The sequence below is a fragment of the Rhinichthys klamathensis genome, unplaced genomic scaffold (assembly GCF_029890125.1).
Source record: "Rhinichthys klamathensis goyatoka isolate OS25496 unplaced genomic scaffold, OSU_Roscu_1.1 h1tg000176l_1, whole genome shotgun sequence".
NCBI lineage: Eukaryota > Metazoa > Chordata > Actinopteri > Cypriniformes > Leuciscidae > Rhinichthys > Rhinichthys klamathensis.
Window position 1 is genome coordinate 11,082,264 of NW_026606705.1, and position 26,452 is coordinate 11,108,715.

Below are 26,452 nucleotides of genomic sequence, written 5' to 3' on the forward strand. Positions count from 1 at the left end.
CTGACTGTCATAATTATGTTTTTATGGGTGTTTTACTTCTGACTACTTGTCATTATTCTTGATTCTCATTAGGTTCTTATTACTGCGAAGAATGTGAATCTGGAAACAATTTACAGTAATTTTAATATAGGACAATGTTTTTCATTTTAATTATGAGAATGAGATTTTATTGCAGTAATGAGATTTTTGGAGAAATGTGATTAATTATAAATAATGCTAGAATGCAGAGCATGTAATTGTCTTAAAGGGCTTGATTTTCTTTATGCAAAAAAATATATATATTTTGGAATTTAGGGTGAAATACAAACCAGACATGTTTTTGACATGCTTTGTGAGTTTCATTCGTTTACTAAGATTACGTTTTCTTGCATTATTTGTACTAATGAAATGGCCTGAAGTTCTTTTCACCGACACTTTAAACAGTTAAAAAGTTTGAGAATCTGTTTTTGTTTTTTAATTATTATTGTTCTTTAGTCTGATCAGCGGTGCTCTGTACTGACCACAAAAGATGGAAACAAACACTTTCTTTTTGTTTGCTAATAGAAATGCCTTGGGGGTTATAGAACAACAGAAGGAAACAAATGTTAAGTTTATGTAATGCATTCTGAACTGTTCTTTGTGGAAGTTAGAATTACTATTTTTATATATTTTTAAGTAGCTTGTAAGCTTTAATGATTCCCACAATGCAAACTGATTTAAGCATTACTACAACTGTCCCTTTTGAGTGTGCGTGTGCCTGCCTGTGGTTTTGACTGAAAATTATACAAGCCACAACATCTGAATTTACCCATGAACCTGAACTAAGTGGTTGTGTAAAATTAGAGTTTTGGAGGCCTTTTTTTCTCTAAGCATGGGAAAAGTGATTTTATTTGTTTTATACATGCTTCTGTGTCCATCCGGTAGGAAACTGGTCTGGTTTTAATTATCGTCAAAACCTAAAAAATAAATCTCCTCAGTTTCTCTATTTTATGATTCTGTCTTTATTCAACCACATGAAACTAATCTCTCATATGGTGGAACCATTTGTTGTGAACTAAGATACTATTTTTTGTGAAAATGTAAGTTAGCTATGTTCGTTTCTTTTCTTTTCTTTTCTACATCTCTATCTGTGCTGTTTGATATTAGCAAACCCTGTATTAGACATTCTCTGATATTAGTTACCTGAAAGATAATCCTTTGCGAGACTACAGCGATGACGCTTGTGCTTCACTTTCAGATGCTTGTCGCCCTCTTGTGGTTGATGAAGGAAACGGAGCACGATGAACTCCGATATGAAACTATGGAAAAAAGCTTCAATTAATATATCGTCGGACTCCGTATCAGTAAAATAATAAACTAAGCGGAATGACAATCCACGCCATTATATTTAACAGGAGTCCCGGCTAAAAATACGAAAACTATACTGTAACGTTACGTTTTGTGTAACTTGGATAGACCGCTGAAAACGGTTAAAAAACTACTAACGTTATACCTGTTGGTAGAATAGCGTCGCTGCTTAGCTACTCCAAAACTGGTTAAACGTTTTCAGTCAAGACTATTTCTTTTTATGTAGAATTAGCCATTCACACTCCTGTTTTCTTGACTTTTAGGGTTGGTTTCTCCGTCTCTATGTTAGCTACTCTCAGCAACAACATGATTGAACGACTGCGACATCATCATCATCATCGATGAAACCGACCGTTAGAGAAGATTGCGTCACCACCTAATTTATGCAGTTGAATCCAGCTTATTTTCTATCATTAACTTTAAGTAGTTTTTGTATTATTAAAGAACTAATATATATTTATTCCTATATATCCATAGGTTTTTTTTGCCCCCCTCCCCTCTCCTCTCAATTCAATTCAATTCACATTTATTTGTATACCTATCTACCTAAATATTGTTACAGATCAGGTACAGACCAACAGTGTCCTCTTTCAGCAGGATAATGCACCCTGCCACAGAGCACACATTGTTCAATGGTTTGATGAACATGATGAAGAGTTCAAGGTGCCCCCTGGCCTCCAAATCTGTGGGATGTGCTGGACCAACAAGTTTGATCCCACAGCGGTTCCACCTCACAACCTGCAGGACTTGAAGGATCTGCTGCTAAAGTCTTGGTGCCAGATACCACACACACCTTCAGGGGTCTTGTAGAGTTCATGCATTGGCGGGTCGGCGCTGTTTTGCATGTTGAGGACCCAACAGCATATTAGGCAGGTGGTCATAATCTTGTTTGCTCTATATAATGTATATTAGTTTATCATATTGCCATTTCCAGTTTTATGAAATGAAAACAGTGGTTTATTGCTTAGCGATCAGATAATCTGATGGCATTTTCATTTTGACATGTCACTGTCAGGGAATACCAGACACGGAGACAGGGAGTTAGTTCAACCCAAACAGGTATTTATTGACAGATGATATGCACAGTTAATCAGGTGAGTAATGAAGCAGTCCGAATAATGAGGAGCAGATGAATACTGAATAATAGTCTCTCTTTTTTTTTTTACCAGGGTAACAGAGGACTGGTGGTGACTGGAGCGTGAAGAGTAGAGAGAGCACACACCTCTTGCTTGGCAGGTGTAGGGTGACAGTGACATGATGTGAAGGCCAATTATGGTAACCCATCCTCAGAATTTGTCCTGCATTTAACCCATCCAAGTTAGTGCACAAACATTAGTAGTAGTGCACACACTGCAAACCGTGACACACCATTGTGACGCCCGGGGAGCGATTGGGGGTTAGGTGCCTTGCTCAAGTGTGAATCGAACCAGCAAACTTTGGATTACCAGTCGGACTCGCTAACCATTATCCCACGACTGCCCCTGCCTCTCTCACAGACTGCCCACGACTGGGTGTAGGGTGAGTAGACAGAGGTAAGTATAATGTTCCAATAAATTGCTTACAGGAGATCGCTGGAGAATTACAAGGAGACTTCACAGATAATAGTGCGTAATCCGTATTGGAAACCAGACAAAAAGTGACTGTGAGGTGTGTGCTTTTACCCGGGTGCTGATTGGAGTGTGGGTGATGGCTGAGCGAGTGCAGGTGAGGGACAGTAGGGATGCTGGGAAATGTAGTTTCTGACTAGATGTCTGGACTGTTGAAGATGGGCAGATGGAAAGCATACGAGACAGGCGACCTGTCGTCGACAGTTGAAATCCAACCTGATTTGCTGTCCACAATGGAGGAGCTTCCTCTCGTTTCAGAGGAATGTTTGTTGAGATAGCTGTATTATTATTGCACCCTGCAGGATTTCTAATATCATATATAGGACGACATAAACTTTTTCATAGTTCAGAAAGGGCATAATATATTAAGTGGTCTTAGTAAAATCTTATATTGCTTTTCATTGTAATTTCTTAGATGAATTGCATTCGTGCAGTTAGTAACTTATTTTAGACAATACAAAAGTGCATTTACATGGTTTTCGACTGATTATAATCTGAGCTTTCTTGGTCGTTAAGCGCAAGTGCTGTAGATGGTGACTTTCCGACTGAGTTCTTGCAGAACATCTCTGGCCTCATTCTCCAGCCCATCCAGTTCCTGAGCTTTCTCCAGCAGAGTGTGCTGGTTTATCACAAATGATCTCTCCAGCTCTGGAAGAGATAAAGAGAAAGAAACATCAGGATGGAATCATAGTTAAATCTGTAATCTCATATTCGAGCACTGTTACCTCTTAGTCTCTGTAGTTTGGTGGTGGAGTCTATTAATAGATCTTTTGCTTCTTGTCGTAGTTGCTCGGCCTTCTGACGTGCATCAATCACACCTGCTGCTTTTGGATCTATCAGACCGCTGACCAGCTGGTACTTAGGTTGCAGTGAGTCAATCTCCTAAAATACACAAAAATACACAAGCACGCTTATTTCAAAGTGTCTAAGAGTCCATGATGTATAAGAGTGTTCCCGATTTAAAAAATAAATCAAAGGAAGTAACCAAAGGTTTAGAAAAACCTGCTATATTCTCTTTATTTATATAGCTATAATCATATGCTATTTTCAAGAAAAATAACAGTTTAACATGCCTGTGGTTAATGATGATTAAAAGTAATACATTTTCCTTACAGCATATACAGTACATCTTAATAATTGCTGTCAAATCAATCGCAATTAATCACAGTTTTTTATATGATACATGTGCAAATATATATTATTATATTTATATATGTGTAGTATATATATACATATATATATATATTGTGTGCTTGTGTCTGTGTGTTTAAATATATACACACATGCATATATAATATATATGCATACATAAATAGGTGTGTGTACACACACATCTACATATAGGTACATACACTCACCGGCCACTTTATTAGGTACACCTGTCCAACTGCTCGTTAACACTTAATTTCTAAGCAGCCAATCACATGGCGGCAACTCAGTGCATTTAGGCATGTAGACATGGTCAAGACAATCTCCTGCAGTTCAAACCGAGCATCAGTATGGGGAAGAAAGGTGATTTGAGCGGCAGTTCTGTGGGCGGAAATGCCTTGTTGATGCCAGAGGTCAGAGGAGAATGGCCAGACTGGTTCGAGCTGATAGAAGGGCAACAGTGACTGAAATAACCACTCGTTACAACCGAGGTATGCAGCAAAGCATTTGTGAAGCCACAACACGCACAACCTTGAGGCGGATGGGCTACAACAGCAGAAGACTCCACCGGGTACCACTCATCTCCACTACAAATAGGAAAAAGAGGCTACAATTTGCAAGAGCTCACCAAAATTGAACAGTTGAAGACTGGAAAAATGTTGCCTGGTCTGATGAGTCTCGATTTCTGTTGAGACATTCAGATGTTAGAGTCAGAATTTGGCGTAAACAGAATGAGAACATGGAACCATCATGCCTTGTTACCACTGTGCAGGCTGGTGGTGGTGGTGTAATGGTGTGGGGGATGTTTTCCTGGCACACTTTAGGCCCCTTAGTGCCAATTGGGCATCGTTTAAATGCCACGGCCTACCTGAGCATTGTTTCTGACCATGTCCATCCCTTTATGGCCACCATGTACCCATCCTCTGATGGCTACTTCCACCATGTCACAAAGCTCTAATCATTTCAAATTGGTTTCTTGAACATGACAATGAGTTCACTGTACTAAAATGGCCTCCACAGTCACCAGATCTCAACCCAATAGAGCATCTTTGGGATGTGGTGGAACGGGAGATTCGCATCATGGATGTGCAGCCGACAAATCTGCGGCAACTGTGTGATGCCATCATGTCAATATGGACCAAACTCCCTGAGGAATGCTTCCAGCACCTTGTTGAATCTATGCCACGAAGAATTGAGGCAGTTCTGAAGGCAAAAGGGGGTCCAACCCGTTACTAGCATGGGGTACCTAATAAAGTGGCCGGTGAGTGTATATTATATAAACAAAACTTTAATGTTAGATGCGATTAATCGATTTGACAGCACTAATCTTAAAGATTTTTTTCACAAATCTTTTTCACAAAAAAAGTCTTTCACAAATATCATGGTGTTAATTAATATTTCATAATTCTTTCAAGTTTTGGGAGAGTTATACTACATGATATCTATCTAACCTCTACTAACCTTGCCTTGTCATTATTTACTTTTTTTCTATGTTAGTTGGTGACCACAGTATTTTCAAATTTTATATTAATATAAGTTAATATAAGCAGTTATATAATTGAAGATTATAAGATATTATCTTTATCTTCACCCCCCCCCCCCCCCCCCCCCCATAAATAAAAACATTTTCAACATAGAAGAGGTACAGTCATCGTATGTGTAAATTTCCTTTGAAAGTATTTTTTGAATAAATGAACAGAACATCACAGTCAAAAGACAGTTACCCGTTCAGTGTGCTCAATTTCCGCTGTGATGTCGTCAGTTTGTCTGTGAGTTTGATTTGCACCGCTGGACGTTTCTACAGTTTTCTGTTGGAGTTCGTTGACGTCTCTCTCAAGATCCAAAAATCTTACTGTGCTGCTACTCAGTTTGAACTCCGTCGCTTCAGTGTTTGATTGTACCTATATAGACAAAGATTTCATTAAAAAGAATCAATAAAATTACAGAAGGCACATAAGGATTTTTTAAAGATATGTATACTCACAGCGGTGATTTGTTCTTTTGTTTGGGTCATGTCACTCTTGACCTCTTTCAGTTTTCCGCTGGCAGCAGTCTGAGCGCGCTCGGTATCCTCTTGAGTTTGCTTCACCTCATCAGTGGCCTGTTTCAGTGCTGTAGCTCTCTCACTGTCACACACACACCGCATAATATATGTAAAAAAGGGATCCTGTTTTTATGGTTATTTCTTCAACTATGGGCCTTTTTTATTGCATGGATTGATTTTATTACAGTACAGGTGACAGATTTGAACGTTTTAATTTTTTTTACCTTACCGACATGTATTTTTCTACTTTTCAAATGCCTTTTATACTGAGATTTAAATATTTTTGCCTTGCCTCAGACCCAATTATTATTATTATTTTTTAAACCTATGATAATATAAACAAAGAGTGCAATATGACTATTTTAATATTACTGTGTGAAAATCATTGACATAATTTTTACACAAATTATGAATGTTCCTTAGTTGTACCGCCACAACCAACAATTTTGCCACAAAAACGTTGTTAAATTAGTGTACTACTTGGTTACCAACTAGACAACAGTGCCAATGAAGCGCAAGCTTGAGATGAAAAATGAGACATATGCTGTGAGAAAACACAAAAGAAAAATCACTATTTTCACAATATTTGTGCGTTATATGCAATAAAAGCTGTAATTTTGACAATTCTTTAAATATAATTTCTGTTTTAAAGAACGACAATTCTCCAGTGATGCAATTTTATATATATATATATATACATACATATACATATTTTCACTGAATGTTATGTTTTCTTTTTATTTTACTACATTTAATATTTATTATTATTATTTTTATTCCAGAAGTACCAAAAGTACAAATCAGATTAGATAGGAGGCCTCGACGTCCGTTTTCTCAAAGAAAGAAGTCAAAAAGGTTGAGAACCCGCTTTATATCCCCCCGTTGGACATTGTTAGTGGGCAAACTAAATAAACTAGTGAGTTTTAAAAGTGTTTTTCTAAAGTTTAATATCAGAAGTTACTCACTTGGCAGCCTGTGCTTGTTGCAGGAGTCTCTCTGCAGCGAGGGCCTTGTCTGCCGTCTGGGTAAGAATATCATCCACACTGGTCAGTCTGGCCACATGTTGGTTGATCTCTACGGTCATGTTCTTTAGAGCTCCAGGTGACACTGGCAAACTCAATCTCATCACCTCATCAGATACTTCCTCTATACGCTTCGGATCAGTTTCGTCTACACAGACAATCGCATTCAAGTTTCTAGCATCAAAATTTAGATTTCCACTATATTTGAGACACTGCATAATAATAAATGTATATGATATGCCATGCTCCTATATCTAATAAGCAATGGTAGGTAACAAAAAGACAAACCGGGTGGGTATAAACTGAGTTCTGACAAACGTAGTAGGACATTTCATGCAGATCTACGTATATACAAGTGTTTTGAAGAAAATATTGTTAGTATTCTAAACTCATCTAATGTGTGAGTGTTTACTATATGTAACATTTCATACTTGTGAGGAAGTCTCGTATTTGCTGAATGAGGTCTCTGAGCTCATCATTGGTCTGTTCCACTCGTGCTTTGCTCTGATTGGCTCTCAGTAACACTCCCTGAGCACTGAGCTTAGCCTCATCTGCACGTCCTCGAGCATCTGACACCTACCAGACAGCACGCATTGCAAAATAAACATTATTACATTTTAATATAACTGTTTTCTATTTGAATATGCTTAACCATTTTACTCCTGTGATGCAAAGCTGACTTTTCAGAAATCCTTCAGAAATCATTCTAATATGATGATTTGCTGCTCAAGAAACATTTCTTACTATAATCAATGTTGAAAACAGTTGTGCTGCTTAATATTTTTGTGAAAACCAAGATACATTTATTTCAGGATTATTTGATGAATAGAAGGTTCTAAAGAACAGCATTGATTTGAAAACAGGTTTTTTTTTTTGCAATGATGTAAAAGTCTTTATTGTCACTTTTGATCAACTTAATGTGTCTTTGCTGAATGAAAATACAAATTTCTTGCAAATAAAAATAAAAATTCTTACTGACCCCAAACTTTTGAATGATAATGTGTATATATGGGGTACATGAATTAAAATAAATTAGTAAGTTATGATAATTAATATTGTTGTGAATACCTACCATCTTGTTTAGCTTGTCCACCTCTTTTAAAGCGTGCAGGACCTCTTGGTCTATGTTTTTGGCTTTCTTCAAGGCCTCTTGAGATTGGCTCACAATAGTCTCACATCCTTCTCCACCACACCGGGTCACGCCATCCTCGCTCACACAGCCTAGACCACCACAGTCACCGCAACCATCAAGACCTGACACCCCTCCGCACACCTACACACACATTTACACATCTGATATTAAAACCCAGGAGAATATAGCTTTAATACGTTCAAATAATGAGCACATTGTTTGGATTTTGTGTTTAAGAGAACTGTGTTTAAGAGAACCACTGGCTTAACCAACTGATTAGCCATTCAAGTAACCAACTGACTACTCATTTTTTAAAAACGTCTTCTATTTACCTGACGGCTTAGTCGTGAAAGGTCTGTGGAGTCCATTTCAGATCCGATTTTGTCCAGCCTCTGTATATGCAGCAGATGTTTGAGGTTAAACTCTTTCTCTGTGGCGTCTAGTTTGGCTTCTGCAGCTTTCCTCAGCCTGGCAGACTCATTGACCGTACTTCTCGAGTCAGAGACGGCTCGATTGACACGAAGCTCCGCCCCGCCAGATTCCCTGTAATACTCTCCGATGCTGTCAGCCGCACCTACGGGAGATGATCGACACACACTTCTGACACACCATGTGTGTGTTGAATTTAAACCAGTATGTTTGTGTGCTCGACTCACCTCTGGCGTCTGAATTTTTAATGTTCAGAACTCGCCGCTGTTTGTCAGAGGAGATCTCTTGTAGGTTTTGGGCCTCTTTGGTCAGACGTTCAAGGTTCTCCACGGCCTCCTGATGGTCAGCAGACACTTTCTCCAGATCTGTTTCAGATCGGTCCATAGACTTTCTCAGAACTGATGCTGTCTCACTAAGATCAGGAGAAAGAAATCCAAGTGTATCAAAGTAAACGGTGTGAAAAAGAACTTAGCATTCACACTGTCCCTGGTCTTGAAAGAAATTTGTGACTGGGACTCAGTCCATTTTCCATTCACACTGTTGTTGTTGTTTTTGTTGTTGGAATGAATATGAATGGTGTGTTCATTTTAAGTATGAGCAGCTTTATATGTATTTTTAAAACCAACTAGTTGGTGGGATGTCTGATTGGTTTTGGGTTTACCTGACCCCAATCTTGGTAGGTGTTTACATAAGATTCATTCTTGCATTCTTGCTAGAAGAAGTGTAAAAAGAAAGCGGATTTCAAGACTATTTTTTTTAAATGTCAGACATGCAGGCTAATTATAAAATATTGATTGAATAATTCAAATAGCAATAAATAAAAATGTATTAAAATATTAATTAAATAAATAGAACATTAATTAAATAAATTATTATTATAATTATAATAATACATTTAATATTAGAATAATATTATTTAATTGTAATTTCTTCACACTGTCACAGCACTACAAGGTGGTCCAGGTTAAACCCTCAAGCCTTCATTTTTGGCTACAAATATATGTATCTGACAATATTTTTTAATAATGTTGTATATATGACCTATGATGATGGCTTTTATGATGCTGTCACCATAAATACTTTCACTGTATGGAAAAGAGCAGCGTGAACATTCTACAAAACAACTTCTTTACAGAGATGCATATAGAGCGCAACAGTGGCCCAGTTTGTCCAGTGAAGTTAGTACCAGAAGCTTTTTTCCCATAAAGATTTTAAAACTGTCTTTAATGTTGTAAAAGTTGTAAAAAATAATGTTCCTTATGGAGAAAAAGAATGGGATTTTTACTTCTAGAACCAGACTGTTGCACTCATATGTGTTTGGAATGACATGAGGATGAATAAATTCACTTTAAAAGAGAGAAGAGAGTATATAAAAAGGAAAACAATGAGCATGTGGATATGTTATACATACTTAGCTTGCTGCAGCATCCTCTGTGTGTTTGTGAGAGTTTGTTGAACCTTGTCATCGTCTAGTATCTCTCTGAGCTGTCTGGTTTCATCCTCCAGACTTGATATGATGTCTTTATAGGGCGTAGCCACGCCCGTCTCTTTCATTTCCTCTACTGTATTCACCAGTCTCTGCGTTTGATTGGTCACTTCTCCCACATTTACATCCCATTCGTGAAAACACCGATGACACGCCTCGCAATCAGGAAAGGTCCCCACGTAGCCACGCCCACACGAGTCACACCTTCGCCCGGCCACGCCCTCTACGCACACACACTCGCCAGACATCTTATTGCACTGTTGAGTGGCAATGCCTCGTGGGTCACAGTCGCATGCTGGAACACAAACATGCACAATTGATTAAAAAAATTAAATGGTGCCAAAATTCTTCATATGATTTAAAATCTTGGATGTGAGTGCTGGAAGGAACAGTGAATTTTTGTATGCGTGTGTGTGTGTGCTGGAATGTGTGAGAAAACATCTGTTTATTGCCACGCATGATATATAAGGTAGAAAAAACCCAGGGAAAACAGCTGCTTTTAACTGCGATTTTTTGTTTACATTTTAAGTTACATTTTAAGTTTAATGTTTTTTTCTTTTTGGGATGATTAGAGCTTGTTTATCTTTATACTGGAATCTTCTTGGCTCTTGACCTCGAAACATAAACATTCAATTTTAGGTTTATTTCAGGTTTCGTCTAAACTGTCCCTCTGCCAAAAGAACATAGATTAAGGTGTTTATTTGACCGAATCAAAGATTGTGCATGTAAACGCAGATATTATTCCCAAACCATTCAAATTCACTTGAAGCATATGATGTTTCACATAAGTGCTTACTTAAGTCCACAAGAAAGATAAAAAGCAAGGAAAGACACAATCACACACACTTATGCTTTAAAGTAACAGCAGACCCTTATTCAAATAAACTCTGGGTCTCTGAAGAATATCAGAGAGAATTGCATAAATCACACTGGCAGAAATAAACACTTTTGTATATACTTTCCAACCAGTTTCCAAACATTCTGGGAGTTTATTTGCGCTCTTTTGTTTGTAGAAGCCGAATCTCACAAGGGAAACTTTGTCAGCGTACCACAGAAAGATTGTCCGGTAACATTTTAACCTTGTATCGGAGGAACAATTTGTGAAAAAATCAGCATTTCCATTTAGTTTGTTCAAGAGAACAAAGTCGTAATTTTCAAAGAAATGACAAATTGGTTTGAAGTCTGTTCAGAAATCTCCACTTGGCATTCAGGTCATGTTAACAAATGCATGAGAAATTTAAGTTGCAGATTTAATTTTTCGCTATATCACCAAAAATCTATTTGCGAATAAACCATTGTTTCCATTTAATGTGTTCAAGGAAACATTTCCTGAGAAACAGAATCAAAATAGAAATGAAAAGGAAAGTTGTAGCTGTTAGGGATTTTATTTGTCCGTATTTTGGTATATTTATTTTCATCTTCACTTTTATGCACTGTACTGTTAAAATATGTTGAAGAAAACTCTGCTATTTAGGATGTAGTGCGACGTACACGTGCACCAAGAAATTAAGGGTAAAAATGCTCAACTGAACTGCATTGTGCACAAATATTAGTGCAGCAGTATTCGGACTCCACTCACATGACCCACGGCGCGGGCCAGTTTCGATGACGCAGTGCAAACTCACCGTGACACTGGACCTCAGGATTTCCCCAGAACAGTTCCCTGCACTCCTCACATGTCCTGCCTCCAAAACCAGCCTTACAGGAACACTGACCTGACAGCTGAGACAAGTGGATAATTCAACGTGATTTATGATTGATTTTGTCATGAACTTGTGAAAAATGTAGGTTTTTGTGTTTATACCAGGTCGCAGGAGGAACTATACGAGTGTTCTGGGTGGCACTGGCAATGTTGGCATCCTTTGCCACTGTTGATGTTCCATGTGTTGGGGGCACAACGGTCACAGGTCTGACCCTCCACACCAGGCAGACATGGGCACTGCCCGCTAACCCTGTCACACTCACACAGGCCATCAACACAGCTGTGCCTGGAAGTTCCCACAAGATGGCACATACATCCTGAATACAAAACGATACAAAAAAGGCCTTGCGGTTATTAAAAAAATAAAATAAAATGCATACGTGAAGTGTATAACTACGTTGCTAAACTGTCAACTAGGTTGAAAATTAAAATTTCTTCAGTGGAACACAAACAAAAATATTTAGAAAAATATCTCAAGTCAGTGGAGTCCAATGTTGTTTTGGACCCCATTGACTTTCATTGTATGGACAAAAACGTTCTTCAAAAAGATCTTTTGTGTTTCGCCGAAGAAAGGACGTCATGGAGGAAAGGACAACAAGAGTATACTAAAAAGAGCATGGAAGAATGGATGGATTTTTAAACACAAATACACACACTGCATGCGCATACATGCAGCCAATCAGATGCAGCGCAGTAATGCGCTTGTTTACACTGCATACTCACTCCTGCACTTCTGTGTACGGGCGTCTCCATAGTAACCACGTCTACAGTGCTGGCACGCATTGCCATCGGTGTGAAACAGGCATTTGAGACAGGCACCAGTGTGGGTGTCGCATGATTCGGGGTCCTGCATGTTAATATTTCCGTTACACTGACATGGGTTGCACCGCCCTCCTGGTACCTGAGGGTTACCATGATAACCAGAGGCACATTCCTCACACTTAGGTCCTAGAACGTGGAGTAGGAGTGAGAAGTGTTTTATGTGAGAAATTTAAGAAATTGTTTCTGTTTTGTTCATTTCTCCAACTGATGCATTTACCTTTGTAGCCTGAGCTGCAGACACAGACCATTTGGAGAGAGTTGGGGTTTTGGTAACAGCTCTCAGCAAACTGCATTCCGCTTCCAGGTCCGCTAGGGCACATACAAGGGCGACACGGCTCTCTGAAGCCCATCAATGCGTTACGGTGATAACCACTTTCACACCTGGAACAGAGGGTTTCAGGAAACACAAGTGTTTTTATTTTTTAATAACTCAAGAAGTAGAGCACATGGTGAAGTGTAGCGTATGCAAAATAATGTGTCAAACTTGTTAAACAATGTTATCCTCTCTTACCTATCACAGTTGTGGCCTGTGGTGTGACCCCTGCAGTTCAGACACTCGCCCGTAAGCGGGTGGCACTGTTCGCTGTTCCCGTTACAGGAGCAGGGGTTGCAGTGAGGAAAGCCCCAGTGGTTGGGCTTACAGTTGCCACACTGGCGCCCATATGCCCCTGGCACACATAAACACTGGCCCGTGGTGGGGTGGCAGAAAAGATTCTGAGAGCCCAGCGGGTTACAGTCACACGCTGATGAGAAAGTGATCGGAAAGCTACGCCGTTAATGTTATTCAATGCTAAATGTATATGTTGGTGTTGCGTTGTTGTGCATATGTGTAGTGTTCACTAACGTCTGCATCCCGAGGGTCCAAACTGGTAGGTGGCCGGGGCACAGGCGTCGCAGTTCCTCCCTGAAACATTGGGCCGACACTGACACTGCCCACCGTTAACGTCACACACTGTGCTCAGAGAACCTCGTGGGTCACACCTACACTCTGCCAGTGATAAATAATTGAGAGACAATTGGGTTTTAATCAGATAGGCAGCAAAAATATGCTTGATTGGCAACCTTGTGTTAAGGACAAAAAGTATGTACTTGCTTTTGATGATAAAGAATGTACTTTTAAAATTATAGTGTGCAATTTCTGCACCACCAGCATCATCGAACTAACTAGCAATGACTGCCACCAAAAGCTTCGCTGCCTAATCAAGCAATGCCTTCTCAAACTATTTAGACAATTTCATGCTTAGTTTTAAAGTCCCTCTGTAGTCAATCATTTTATCCTTTAAAACTCATCTTTCATCACCAAAATATTTAATTATAATATTAAATAATTACATATTTAAGCAATGAAAATACTCAGCAATGGTGTTGACTTATGATGAATTTGCACACAGTTTGTCTTAAAGCATATTAAAACACCACATAGACATATAAACAACTTTAAAAGCTTGATTTTCACCACAGGAGGACTTAAATAAATTTCGCAACATTTGTTATTCTTCTGACTGTCTCACCCAGAGCTCCATTGTGTAGTAGTGCCGACACACTGAAGATGTAGTTTCTGCAAATATCCGTCAAGGGGATTTTATTAACACTCTGGCTCCGTTCCATACATCTGTATTTCTTGAACATCTCCCAGTCCTCCTGCTGCTGGGCTCCCTCACAAAATAGATCCAGGTCTTGCACCTCTGGCAGAAGCACTATCTACAGAAATTAGAAGAAGTAAAAGGTTCAAGACATTAGGCATGATTATAGCAACAAACCGCTGTGTTAGATGGTTGAGAGCTAAAGGAAACGTTTATTTGCATAAGTAGAAATGTGTGTAATTGCGAATGTTAGTTGCCTTATGTTATATTCATGCACTGTAAAAAAATATTGTTCATAATTGTAAATAAAACATTATTAGAAAGATACTTTTTCAGTCTTTTTTTTTTCCAAATGTCATGTTTAATTTAATGCGTTACTTGTAATTATTTCTGAAATTTACTTGGAATTTTCAAGTGAAAATTAAATAACCTTACTGAATCAACAAGTGTGTGAGGAGAAGAGTGATAGCTGTATGATGAGTACTGTGGGAAGCTAATTTTCACTGTGTAGTTCTGACCCTTCTCCAAACACACTGAACTAGGCAGAACTACATATCTGAAACACACAAACACACAATCAGGAGTCAGGTACACAATAAACAAAACAAAACACTGCACACACGCTAATGCAACCTTACCTGGATCCAGGGTGCAGTGAGATGGTCTGTTCATCATTGTGTGTAGAAGTGCAGTGTGCTGTTGGGTAACTGGCTCTGGGCCGCTCTATGTTTACTGCAACCTGCTCCCATTCATCTGGCAACTACAATAAATGCATTAAATACATGTGCTTGCATGTTTGTGACCATGTATGTAAGTTATAAATTGAATATTGTATGCGTGTTTATTACCAGTGGTTCATAGCGGATCATTAAGTTGTATTCCATTGATCGTGGGAAATTGTAAATGTTGAATCTCAGTGTTTCACTCTCTGGCACATTGACAAATCCTGTACCCGTCCAGGAGGGTTTACGATCCAGAGGTAATGGTCTTTGAACCACTTTTACTGCCTGCATACAATCAATAAAGACTCGCATTTACACGTACCAATAAATTTGGTTCTGTTACATGTTACCGTGAAGAACTTAAACACTCATTGGGTATCAGAACAGCAGAATGAGCAAAGTAAATTTCAGTGTACATCTTTCATAAAACTATTTTTTTTACATACATTTTCTTATTCAGTTTTTTCATAAAAGCAAAAGACATAAATTGTCCTTAATTCATTCATGGTTCAATTAGTACAAAACTATTTTTATGTAAATTATCTAAGTACATTTTTGCACTTTATTTCTTTATAAGAATATTCTTGTTAAATTTCACATTCATTCATTTGGACACCTACCGGTCCAAAGGAAGCATCCTCAGCTTCATAAATGTAGTGATCCAGTGCTGCGAAGTAGTACCCAGAATGCACTTGGTCACAACGCCTACCAAACATATGCTCCTTACAAGCGCACTGCCCTGTTTGCTGAGAACAACTACAGAGCAAACAAAATATATGGAAGAATATTTATGTTGGCCTGTATAAATTAATTTGTAATAAAAAATGTTTAAATTAAATGACATGATCTAATACAAATCTAATAACAAATCCAATATGGGTACTTACTTATTATTCAAAGCGCCACCTATGTCACAGTCACATGGTCTGCAGCCATCCATATCATTACTGAGACCCCAGTGCTGAGGCTGAAAGGGAAAACTGTGTTATGCACAAGCACAAAAACCCAAACCCAAAACACACATACTTATAATGCTCTCTTACCAGACACTTCTCACAATTTTGTCCAGTCGCAAGACGTTTGCAGTAACAGCTTCCTGTCTGAATATCACAGGAACTTCCTGCGGAGAGTGTGCCTAGAGGATTACAGCTGCATGCTGGGTTCACACACAAAAGAAAGACAAACATGATCATACACACTGACTCCAGAAAACAGGAAGTCTTTCAGAGGTCAAAGCCTTGAAAGAACATGAAACAAGCTGTTTGTGTGTATATGTGTGTGTGTTTACGCACGCCGACAGCCTAATGGGTCATCGCTGAGGCCATAGTGTCCCTTTTTACAGTGGTCACAACGTTGTCCCTCCACATTAGATTTGCAGCGACACTGGCCAGCAATCATATCTCTTAGGACATCCGTAGCGCTGTCACATAAGCCTTCGTTCAGAGAACCACGTGGGTCACAGTCACAGGCTAAAGACAAACCAAGTAAGACTCAACATATTTAGTTGATACTGGGACAACATTCCTGTCTGAAAATTTAGTCCTATCCCTATCCCTAACCCTACCCATACCCATAAGTTTTCCCTAATATCAGATAGGTGGATAACACTGATGAAGTAGAAGCACCGTAAACTTGTTCCTCAAATCTGATTGGTTGGAATGTTGTTCCACGATCAAAAAAAAAGTTGATCCAGGAACATGTTGTACTTGGTGAAATCACGTTCACCAAACACAAACACAGATTTATCATGTTTCATTTATCATGTAACATTGCTTCAAGTAACACTTTACAGCATCCTTTCTGCATAGGAACAGATTTAAATGTATCCATTTTGAGAGGGTTAAACACACTCACGCGCGCAGATCCTGGGGTCTCTGATGTCTCTGTGAGAGTGCTTGTAGTAGAAGGGTTTGCAGTTCTCACACCATTGGCCCTGTGTGTTGTGCTGACAGTCGTCACATACTCCTCCACTCCTGTTTCCCGATGACAGATACACCGCCATGTCAAAGTGACAGGAATGTGAGTGATGATTACACTCACATCCTGAGAGAATGAGAAAGATAAAAACACCACATTAGTGAATAATATTCAGAATGGCTTCTGAATAATATAATATAATAAATATAATTATTATAATTGATCTAATTATTTTTTTGTGATTAACTGTGGGCTGTTTGACATACTCTTGCATGCGTTTGTCTCTCGGCCCACTGCTGGTCTCCAGGGCAGATCTTGGTAAAAGTCCTCACACTCCTCACAATTAAGTCCAGTAGTGTGGTGATTACACATGCAATGACCGTGAACCTGCGCGCGCACACACACACACACACACACACACACACACACACACACACACACAGGTGAGCAGTGTGACTGATTGGTTTGTGAATGTTGTTGTTGCATTTACTTACCATGCCATCAACCCCTGCCTCATTGCCGACTGGTGCACACTTGGAGGCGTGGCCATAGCAGAAACAGTTGCCACGGACGACCATGTCATAGAGAGCGTAATAATATGTCTCTCTCACTTCCTCTCGGTCATCAAACTGATTATCACCTAGAGTGTGCAACTTTTCCATCCGTACGCGCAGATTTGTGATCTTCATTAGGTCTGTATGAACAAAGATATATCAGTAGTCAGACAAAAACAAATATACACATACTCAAAGACAACAGTTTTATTTCTTTAAATTTCCCACTTGATTAACAGTCAGTCATTCATAGAAAATGATGCCATTTGTGCCACATTTGTGTCTTCAAAATATTTACAGGATATAGTCACATTATTTAATCAGGTTAATTCTGTTTAGTGTGTTATGAAAATAAAACGGTTTTCTTTTTCTTCAATAAAATGAATGTTTACATTTTGAAATGTGCTTTTCAGTTGAACACCAGTCCAGATATCACTATTAAATCTTAATGGGTTAGAAAATCAACCAAAATGTTCCTGGTATTAAAAATGAGTTTTATATAAAATGCTTAATGTGTTTTCCTGAAAAATGCCTGAATCTTTCTTTGACTTTGACCCTGTGTTCAACCCTGTTATGTCATTTCCCCCAGTTTTTCATTATGTTTACACTTATTTTAGCCTAGATAAGCTATAGATCGTTCAAGGCTGTTACAGGAAAATTTATAGTGTAGTGTTTATTTTCAGAAAGCAAAGCACATTGAAAAATTTGCTGTAAAAGCAAATTTGGTCAGTTGCCTATTCAAATTAAATTATGTGAATGAAATATACCAATTTATTGTTCTATAGACCATCTTTAGAATTTTGTCTTTGAACTTGACCCTGTATATTTCTATGACATCGCTGTTGAAGAGTAATTAGCTGATAAAGTGGATTTACTTATTGTAGAGTTAACGAAAAGTTATCATGAGAATTGTAATGATTGGAGCGGATGTCATCACAAATGTCAGTAGACCGGGAAGATTTTAAAACGAGCGGTTTATTCATAAATCCGTAAGATCTTCCCTTCATGCTGTGGAAATACAAACCGGAAAACAGAACACAATGAGCGCAATGCTGAAAAGGGGCGGAGCTACATGAAGTCTATACGGGGCCCCTAATGGTGATTGGGAAAATAATAAGATGGGAGGGAAATGTATATTTCAATGCTTTTGAGTTCTCCCGAGAAAAACCTTTTTTGCTAAACTGGTGATGGAATTAATATAAGGTGGGAGGAAAAAACTTTTGCGAGAAAACAACGTTTTTTGGGGGAATTGAAAAGTTTTGCAAGTAAGCGCAAAACCATTGAAATATAATTTTTTCTCCAATCTCGTATTTATCCATCACCATGTCCCCTTGGCTCAGAGTTTCTGGTCCTGGAGTACTCCCAGACCTCAAATATGTGCAGTGTTGGGAACCACTGCCTTATCACTAGGTTGCACAGTTTATAGCACTGTAGAGTTAAGGGCTAATAATGATAAATAAAATGTTGGACTTTTCTTTTATAAAGTCTATACATAAATTTGGCCAATGAAAACCCCTATTTTGTAGACCACTATTAAGAATTTTGGGGAGGGGACATATACGGGCCCCAAATGTCTATTGGGGTTGAGCCCATATTCATTGGTACTTTGGGACTGAGGTGGAACCTTTGTTTTTGTGTGAAAGTTTCAAATAAAATGATAATTTAAAAATGGGATATTCAGTGAAATTGCCAGGCACAAATAGCACCACAAAGCTTTCAACTGGTCAAGAGATTTGCTGTGGTGATGTGCTAATTACTTACTCTGAGTATGTGGGTTGTAAGGGTCAGGAAACCTAAATGCAGGATCAAGTACCTTAAAAATTACCTGTTCACAAGTACACAAGAACAGTGACTCAGGATTGTATATATAAGTATCTAGATACTGTTTAAATAGTATGTATAAGCACTTCTGTCATGACAGCTCTCTGAGTTTTTGGCATGGTAATGGTTGTGACAATGTTGATATGTTTGGTCTTGGTGGAATAGATCTGCTACACTGCTGCTGCAGAGCAAGTACGGGACTTGCTACTGCCAAAACATACACAACACGCTAATGTGAGCAAGTAGCTGCTGTACAATATAGCGTACATGAGTTACCCTTAGCGAGCTCATTGGCTACAGATACAGCAGGAACCAATCAGCCGTGCCCTATTGAGAATGATGTGATTGCGAGAAGATTGAGTTAAGGACCTATCAGCCTGCAAGAGTTTCATGACAGAACTTTGTTTTATATGTATATTTGTCTATATGAATGTATATCACACACCTCTCCCTCTGTTGATGGCTCAATGCCAGAATAGCGGCTGTCACAAATGACATCATCCACATTTTTGATTGGCCTCCGAGGGATGTGCGGAAAGGATTCAGAGCAGTTGAAAGCGTAGTATCGGTACACCTGCCAGCTCCGCCCAAAATCTGCAGAACGTTCAATCAGCATGGCTGCGGGCCGAAAGGTCTGCGGAAAACAGCAAAAAGTTTACATTTACCGAGGCAAAACCCCGCAAAAGTTTCCCAAAAGCAGAAAGCTGAAGTACATCAAGACACAACTGGTGCCAAAGGTTTCTACAATCTTTTTACGATGCCTTTGGGAGACGCAGCCCTGGATTCAAAGGAAAACACTTCAAACATATCTACACATATGTTCAAAATTCCACAAGACTGTGTTCTAGTTCTGTGAGTTTGTGTGTGTGAGAGAGAGTGTCTATCTCACCTTAAAGGTCATGATGAGGTGTGTGAAGTGGAATTCGGCCTCTAAATCCAGCTCAATGGTCACATTTTCAACTCCTGATGGAGAGGAATGGATAAATGAGCGAGGAAAGAAATGAACGGGGCGCAAATGGCTACATGCTGGAACGCTGCCCACAAGACTATCGGCTCCAACAAAATTACTCATTTTTAATACAGTTTTAGAAAAGCATAGAAATAAATCTTTTTTTACTCCAAGCAATCTGGCACGAATAGTTTCCTCACTCAAAATATCAAAGACAGGGTGTGGTTTAATGAAAAAGAAATTTCCTTGATCTTTTGAAACAAAAGAGTTCACTGTCTTATGTAAACATACTGTAAGTTTCAGAAGTCAAAACTTCCTCCTGAGTCCAAAAAGATTATTCCTGTACCGGGATATGTTTGCTTCGCTAGTATACTGTAGGTGCAAAACATTACATGAAATTAGTAGTGTCAGAATTTGTAGTATTTTTAAAACAGCAGGCGAAATGTAACGGATCTATTACTTCTGCCGAGATTCTAAAGTGTGCATCCAATAGACACTGGCAACCCATGATGCTGTATGTCACATGTCAATGACAACATGGAGGTTGTAGTACATTCAAATTGCATTCATACCTTCATACTACACACATACTGGGCACAATGTATATATATATATATATATATATAGTAAGCACATTTTTAACAGTCGCAACATTCATTTCTTATTCAATGTAAGCTACATGGACCCTTGGCTGTTATAAATTCACTATAAACAGGGCCACCCTAGGGCGCTGCAACTGGAGCTTGAGGGGGCCCTGCGGCGAATGGACATTTATATACATTAGGGGTGTAACGATACCCTCATGTCACGATTCGATACATATCACGATACTAAACTCACGATACGATATTATTGCGAGACATATGATACAAGTTTTACAAAAAATGTACTGTTGATTAAAATGCTAAATTCGATATTACATTTTGGATGGAAATGAATAGGCTTGGACTTGGTGCTGGTAACCCAATGCACGGGACAGTGGTGACACCAGACTAAAAATATTCATGATTCTGAAGCTGAAAATACAGAATTATTTTAGACGAATATGCTTGCGCTCTGTCACTGACTAGATATATTTAAAATAATGCCACTTTTTACTGGTGGTAATAACATAAGATATTTGGCATTATCAGCACCCACAAATATTCCCCCATTGCATTATTATACATTATAATCAACATTATATATAGACGTTTATTTTAGTACTGACACTAAAACTCTGTAAACTTGAATTTTTCTTCCTCACACAATTTTATCTTGGGTGAACAATACACAATACATATTGTCACTATCCACGATTACATATTGTTGCATTTTTGTATTGCGCTATATAGTGATACAATATATTATTACACCCCTAATATACATATTAGGATAAAACTATATAATATTTTTTCCTCCCACCTCATATCATTTCCATCACCACAGTTTTGCAAGCGAACGTAAAGTTTCTTAGGGAACGCAGAAATTTTGGTAGCGAACACAACGTTCTCTAGGGAACGCAAAAGTTTTGCAAAAGCTGAGAAGATATGGCATTTTTTTCAATTACCATGTCCCTTTAGAGCTCCATACACAGAGGTAATCTACATATCATGTTCTTAAAGGTACAGTAGCAAAAAGAAAATCTCTTTAATTCTATTAATCAGATACTGGAAAACGGTCATGAAAACCGAAATAAATACAAGTGCAAGAAACTTGACTTACATTGTGGTCAAGTACTTGACTTACAAGTGGTCCATATAATGGTACATGCACTTTTTCAAGTTGATTGTACTGAAATGTGTGTTGGCAGTGCCTGTACACAACCATCATATAATGATAAAAATATATCCAGTGTTTTTGTTTTAATCTCCTTATATGTTTTCCCCTGCCTCAAATCGAGCCTGTCGGACGGTCGGACGCCCCTCCCACGATTGTTGATTGACAGCAGCGTTTCAACACATCCTCGCCCTGAGCGAGCTGTCATCATAGTCCGCCATTGTTGATACGCTGGAGCAGAATGGCGTCTAAGCGATTGTGGTGTTCTGTTCTTGGGTGTAATAACGAACACAGCAGTCATTTTGATGTTCCTAAATCCGAACCGCTGAAGACGCAGTGGCAGAGTTTTGTTTTCGAAGGGAATATTCCCCACGAGCAACGTCAATGCTTTCATGTTTGCGCGAATCATTTCTCACCAGACTGCTTTATAAACGAGGATCAGTATAAAGCTGGTTTTGCTAAGAAGCTGCTCCCGAAAAAAGAATCGGTACCAACTATTCGTGTCCCTGCTGCACCTCCAGAAGAAGTGAGTGTAAAGTTTTATTAACCTTTATATTAATCTTTGCAAATCGCTTGCACGCTTCACGATGAATGCGGCTAAGGTTTACACTCAGGGTACATTACGGCATGTTTTCTATGTACGACGCCCCCGCCAAATTATTACCCCCCTAGCATTGGTAGGTTTAGGATTAGTTGTGGGGGAGGGGGTAGGATTAGGGGCGGGGTTGGGATTAGGCAATCAGGTACTGACTTCAACGAGGGGGGTAATAATTTGGCAGGGAGTCGAAATTAGGCACAACACCGGGTCTGACTCTGGTTCAAACTGACACAGATGTGTCCTCAGAGACTCCCGCTGCCATTCTCTCTCCAAAATATACCCTCAACTGTTGTCAAGGCAACACTCCACGTGCGTTGTATCAAAACGCCCGCAGAACAGAGGGGCAGAGTGAGCGAGGCATATCCATTTAAAGGCATATGCACTGAAACGGCGTGCTGAAAACAGAGCTGTTTTTGACCAGGTAAAATTAGTGTTTTCTTACAATAATGAGAATGAGAATTTTAAATAAAGTATTTTACAAACTTTTCATTTAGACCCTAAAGAATCAAATTAACTTGTATGAAAATGGCATTATATGACCCCTTTAATAAACTATCACCACTGTTGACCAAAAAACATTCATGTGAATTCACAGTGCTTTTATATTTAAAATCACAACAAACATCCTTGAAACAGTATAAAAAAAAAAATCACATTTTCTTTTTGACATTCACAGGGAACAAGGGCGTGACAAAAGTGCAGCACTATGCCAAATAAAGCATCCAAAATCATAAATTCCCTAAATTAGTGATGCCATGCCACACCCATGGATTGAGTCTGGTAGCGTGAGTGTTGTGGAAGCCAGTCGCTAGGGAGAGAGCAGGCCAGCTGTTTCCCACGCCCAGCGGCTGCATTCATCCCAGCTCTCACTTTCTCATTCCCACTACTTCCTGTCAGGGTTGAACTATTTCTTTTCCTTTTTCTCCATTCCTTTCTCTATTTGTCTACCCAAATTCCTGCCATGAGACACAGTAGGTTTTTTTGGGACCAATGATATGAGAATTGTGACATATAAATGCGTATATTATTAGTTTTCCGAGTATTTGAGTGACAGTTGAAAATGTTATTGATCCTTGATAGCTCAGGAGATTTATGTTTCATTTATCAAATTAATGATCATTTACTCACTCTCATGTCATTCCAAATCTTTATGCATTTCTTTCTTCTTTGGAACACAAAAGAATACATTTTGGTAACATTATGGTAATATTTTGGAAGAATGTTGGTAAGGAAACAATTTTGGTGACCATTGACTACACATGTTCAAAAAACACAGACATTTCTCAAAATATAGATATAAAATAGAATTTTCATTTTTGGGTGAACTACAGTATCCCTTAAAGTATCAACTTTGTATCAGGTGTTCCCTCTTAAAATTCCTGGTAAAAATACACACAAATGAGACAACTGCTGGCATACAGTCAGAATACAGAGCCATGAAAACGTGAATAGCAAAGCTCAGTTAATTTGGCCTTGGAAGAATTTGATGAGAAATATTTTATTTCATATGAGATCCAACTTTTGAATGCAACTATCTTTGAACATCTGAGCTTAGTTTGAGACATTGTTGAAATCACTTGTAAATGTCTAAAAGAGACATATGAAAATCTGAGGAATCTGTGTAGGAGAAAAAACTGAAATACCGATGAGATTATTTGTGATTGTTCTTATTGTTGTGCGAGAACTCACCGTTCTCGGACTGCCACCAGGTTTTGAGGCGGTTGGGAGTGAAGGCTGTCACCACATTCTCGATGGTGTGGCTGTTGGGGGAGGTGACCTCATTGTACATCCGTCGGGAATCGCATTCAAAACAGTTCTTCTTCTCCTGACAATGGACAGAGATCGAGATGCAGATGTTATTGGAGCATGTGAGACATATAGAGTCTTTTGGGGGTTGGCGGAATGAAAAACGCATTTATGCGGACAGCAGGAATCCAGATTTTTTCTTGATGTGCACCTGTTTTTATCACCCTCTCATGGGCATTACTCACCAACATAAACACATGTGTGCACGGCAAAACTCACACAGGCTAAATCTAACTAACTTGGTCACGCATAACAACATAAGCAGAAAAGGTTTCAGAATTTCCTGGTCATTTTCTTTTCAATGAAAGTGAAAATGGAAGTGAAAGTCTTTCAACCATGTCTGTATTTTGCTGTGATATTGATACTGATGACATTCCCTCCCACTGAAGCTCTGAAATATTATTCATAATTATAAGTCTGTTTACAAGTTTGAGTATGCTTAAGTGTAAATGAGATTTGAAATCAATGGCAGAGGGCAAGATTTTGACTTAAATTTTGGTCCTTTTCTCACAAAAACCTATATTGTATGACTTCAAAAGAAATATAGCGCATGAACCCATGGACTAATTAATGATACATTGGATACTTTTCATTATAAGGAAAAGAGCAACCAGGGCAAAACATCTCCTTCTGCACTCCACAGAAGAAAGAAAGTCATAAGGATTTGTAATGTCATAAAGCTGAGTAGATGTTTTCCTTTTTGTGTAAACTATTTCCTAAATTTTAAGGTTTGATAGCATCTAATATTTACAAATCCAGATAACCAAAATTGCGTATGCTAGATGTGTTGGACGGTTGAGTTCCAGATCCTATCTAGCCTACACATAGTTTAAATCACAAGCATATCACTTGTTGGCATTTTTACAGTCAGACTTTTATTCTGATGGCCACACAGATAGTGTAAAGTGCAAAACAGTGGCCTAAAGGGGTCTGGAACATCTGACAGGGTCCTTTATCCTCCCACCACATACTCTTCACACAGTGATTCGATTGTTCATCAGACAGTGAATGTGGGAAGACAAAACGAATGCTGTGTTACCCACCCAACAACATATGGAAAGATTATGATCAAATCACACAGATGTTTTTAGGTTATATACGGCATGTGTACGACATGGAGAAAATAACTGAAAAAGATATATATATATATAAATTAGTCAAATTTAAAGCGGATCAAAAAAGTTAATCAAAGTTGTCCTAAGACAAGAACGGGTATTGTTCAAAATTCATGTATAACTTTGATGAAAGATATTGTAACATTTATTTCATGCCAATCAGATTTCCTTACCCCAAAACGATCATTACTGCAATGCGTTTGGATGTTTTACTTTGTGTTTTTCTCATTATTTTCAATTGTGATTCACTTCATTGTAATACAATCATTCATATTTATTATAATAACATTTTTGTATATAAGTCATGTACGATAGACAGAGAAAATAACTGAAGAAAACAAGTATATTTATATTAAAAAATCTGGGTGTATATAACAGAAAAGTTTAAGCATCACATGAGTTCACATTATTATTCACATTATCATTATATTGTGCATATATATATATATTGTTTTTTTTAATCAGTGTTTTGTATTTAACAATATATATATATAGTATTTTATCAGTATTTTGTATTTAAACCAATTTAACATATCATGGGTTTGTGATATATTTGCATGTTTGTCTTTTATAGTACATGATGTAGGTTTGTTGCATTACCTGCAAATGGCTCACGATGCAGAATGTCTCCGGTCCATCCAGTCCGCAGGTGGAGGAAGCAGTAAGCCGATGTGCTCTCCCTATCAGCAAATCACCCGTAGAGGGGTAACAGCTCCCCTCTGCGCACTTGTCATTGTGATCAGGTGATTGTGCCAGGGTGTGCAAAGCAATGGCTACGGGAATCATATAGGTATTATCACATTATGCTAAAATACAGTACAATGAAAGTTCATTTATAGGGCAGACTGAGGTCAGTTGTCATACATATTGCCTCTGTGAATATTTCTACAGTCACTTACATTAAAGTCTA

General features: G+C 38.4%; 1 protein-coding gene across 2 annotated transcripts; it reads right to left on the reverse strand.

Annotated features, from left to right (window-relative positions):
- Window positions 1–2,917: 2,917 nt before the first annotated feature.
- lamb1b (laminin, beta 1b) lies at window positions 2,918–26,343 on the reverse strand. Of its 2 annotated transcripts, XR_008807935.1 has the most exons (33): window positions 26,143–26,343; window positions 24,311–24,446; window positions 20,206–20,279; window positions 19,762–19,950; window positions 19,257–19,320; window positions 17,436–17,635; window positions 17,208–17,328; window positions 16,879–17,067; window positions 16,317–16,493; window positions 16,068–16,180; window positions 15,912–15,991; window positions 15,645–15,780; window positions 15,151–15,309; window positions 14,941–15,062; window positions 14,738–14,858; window positions 14,231–14,420; window positions 13,564–13,707; window positions 13,231–13,462; window positions 12,937–13,100; window positions 12,621–12,845; window positions 12,000–12,214; window positions 11,821–11,917; window positions 10,121–10,490; window positions 8,937–9,121; window positions 8,613–8,854; window positions 8,221–8,421; window positions 7,580–7,724; window positions 7,092–7,296; window positions 6,067–6,208; window positions 5,807–5,983; window positions 3,659–3,815; window positions 3,125–3,581; window positions 2,918–3,077 (listed from the first exon to the last, which is right to left on the reverse strand). XR_008807935.1 is itself a non-coding variant. In XM_056260441.1 (32 exons), exons 1-32 carry the CDS (start codon window positions 26,326–26,328, stop codon window positions 3,445–3,447), a joined length of 5,295 nt encoding a protein of 1,764 aa, XP_056116416.1. In that variant the 5' UTR covers window positions 26,329–26,343; the 3' UTR covers window positions 2,918–3,444. The 2 variants fall into 2 exon arrangements, 1 of the variants encoding a protein (XP_056116416.1); XM_056260441.1 differs by having other exon boundaries at window positions 2,918–3,581.
- Between the last annotated feature and the right edge of the window lie 109 nt (window positions 26,344–26,452).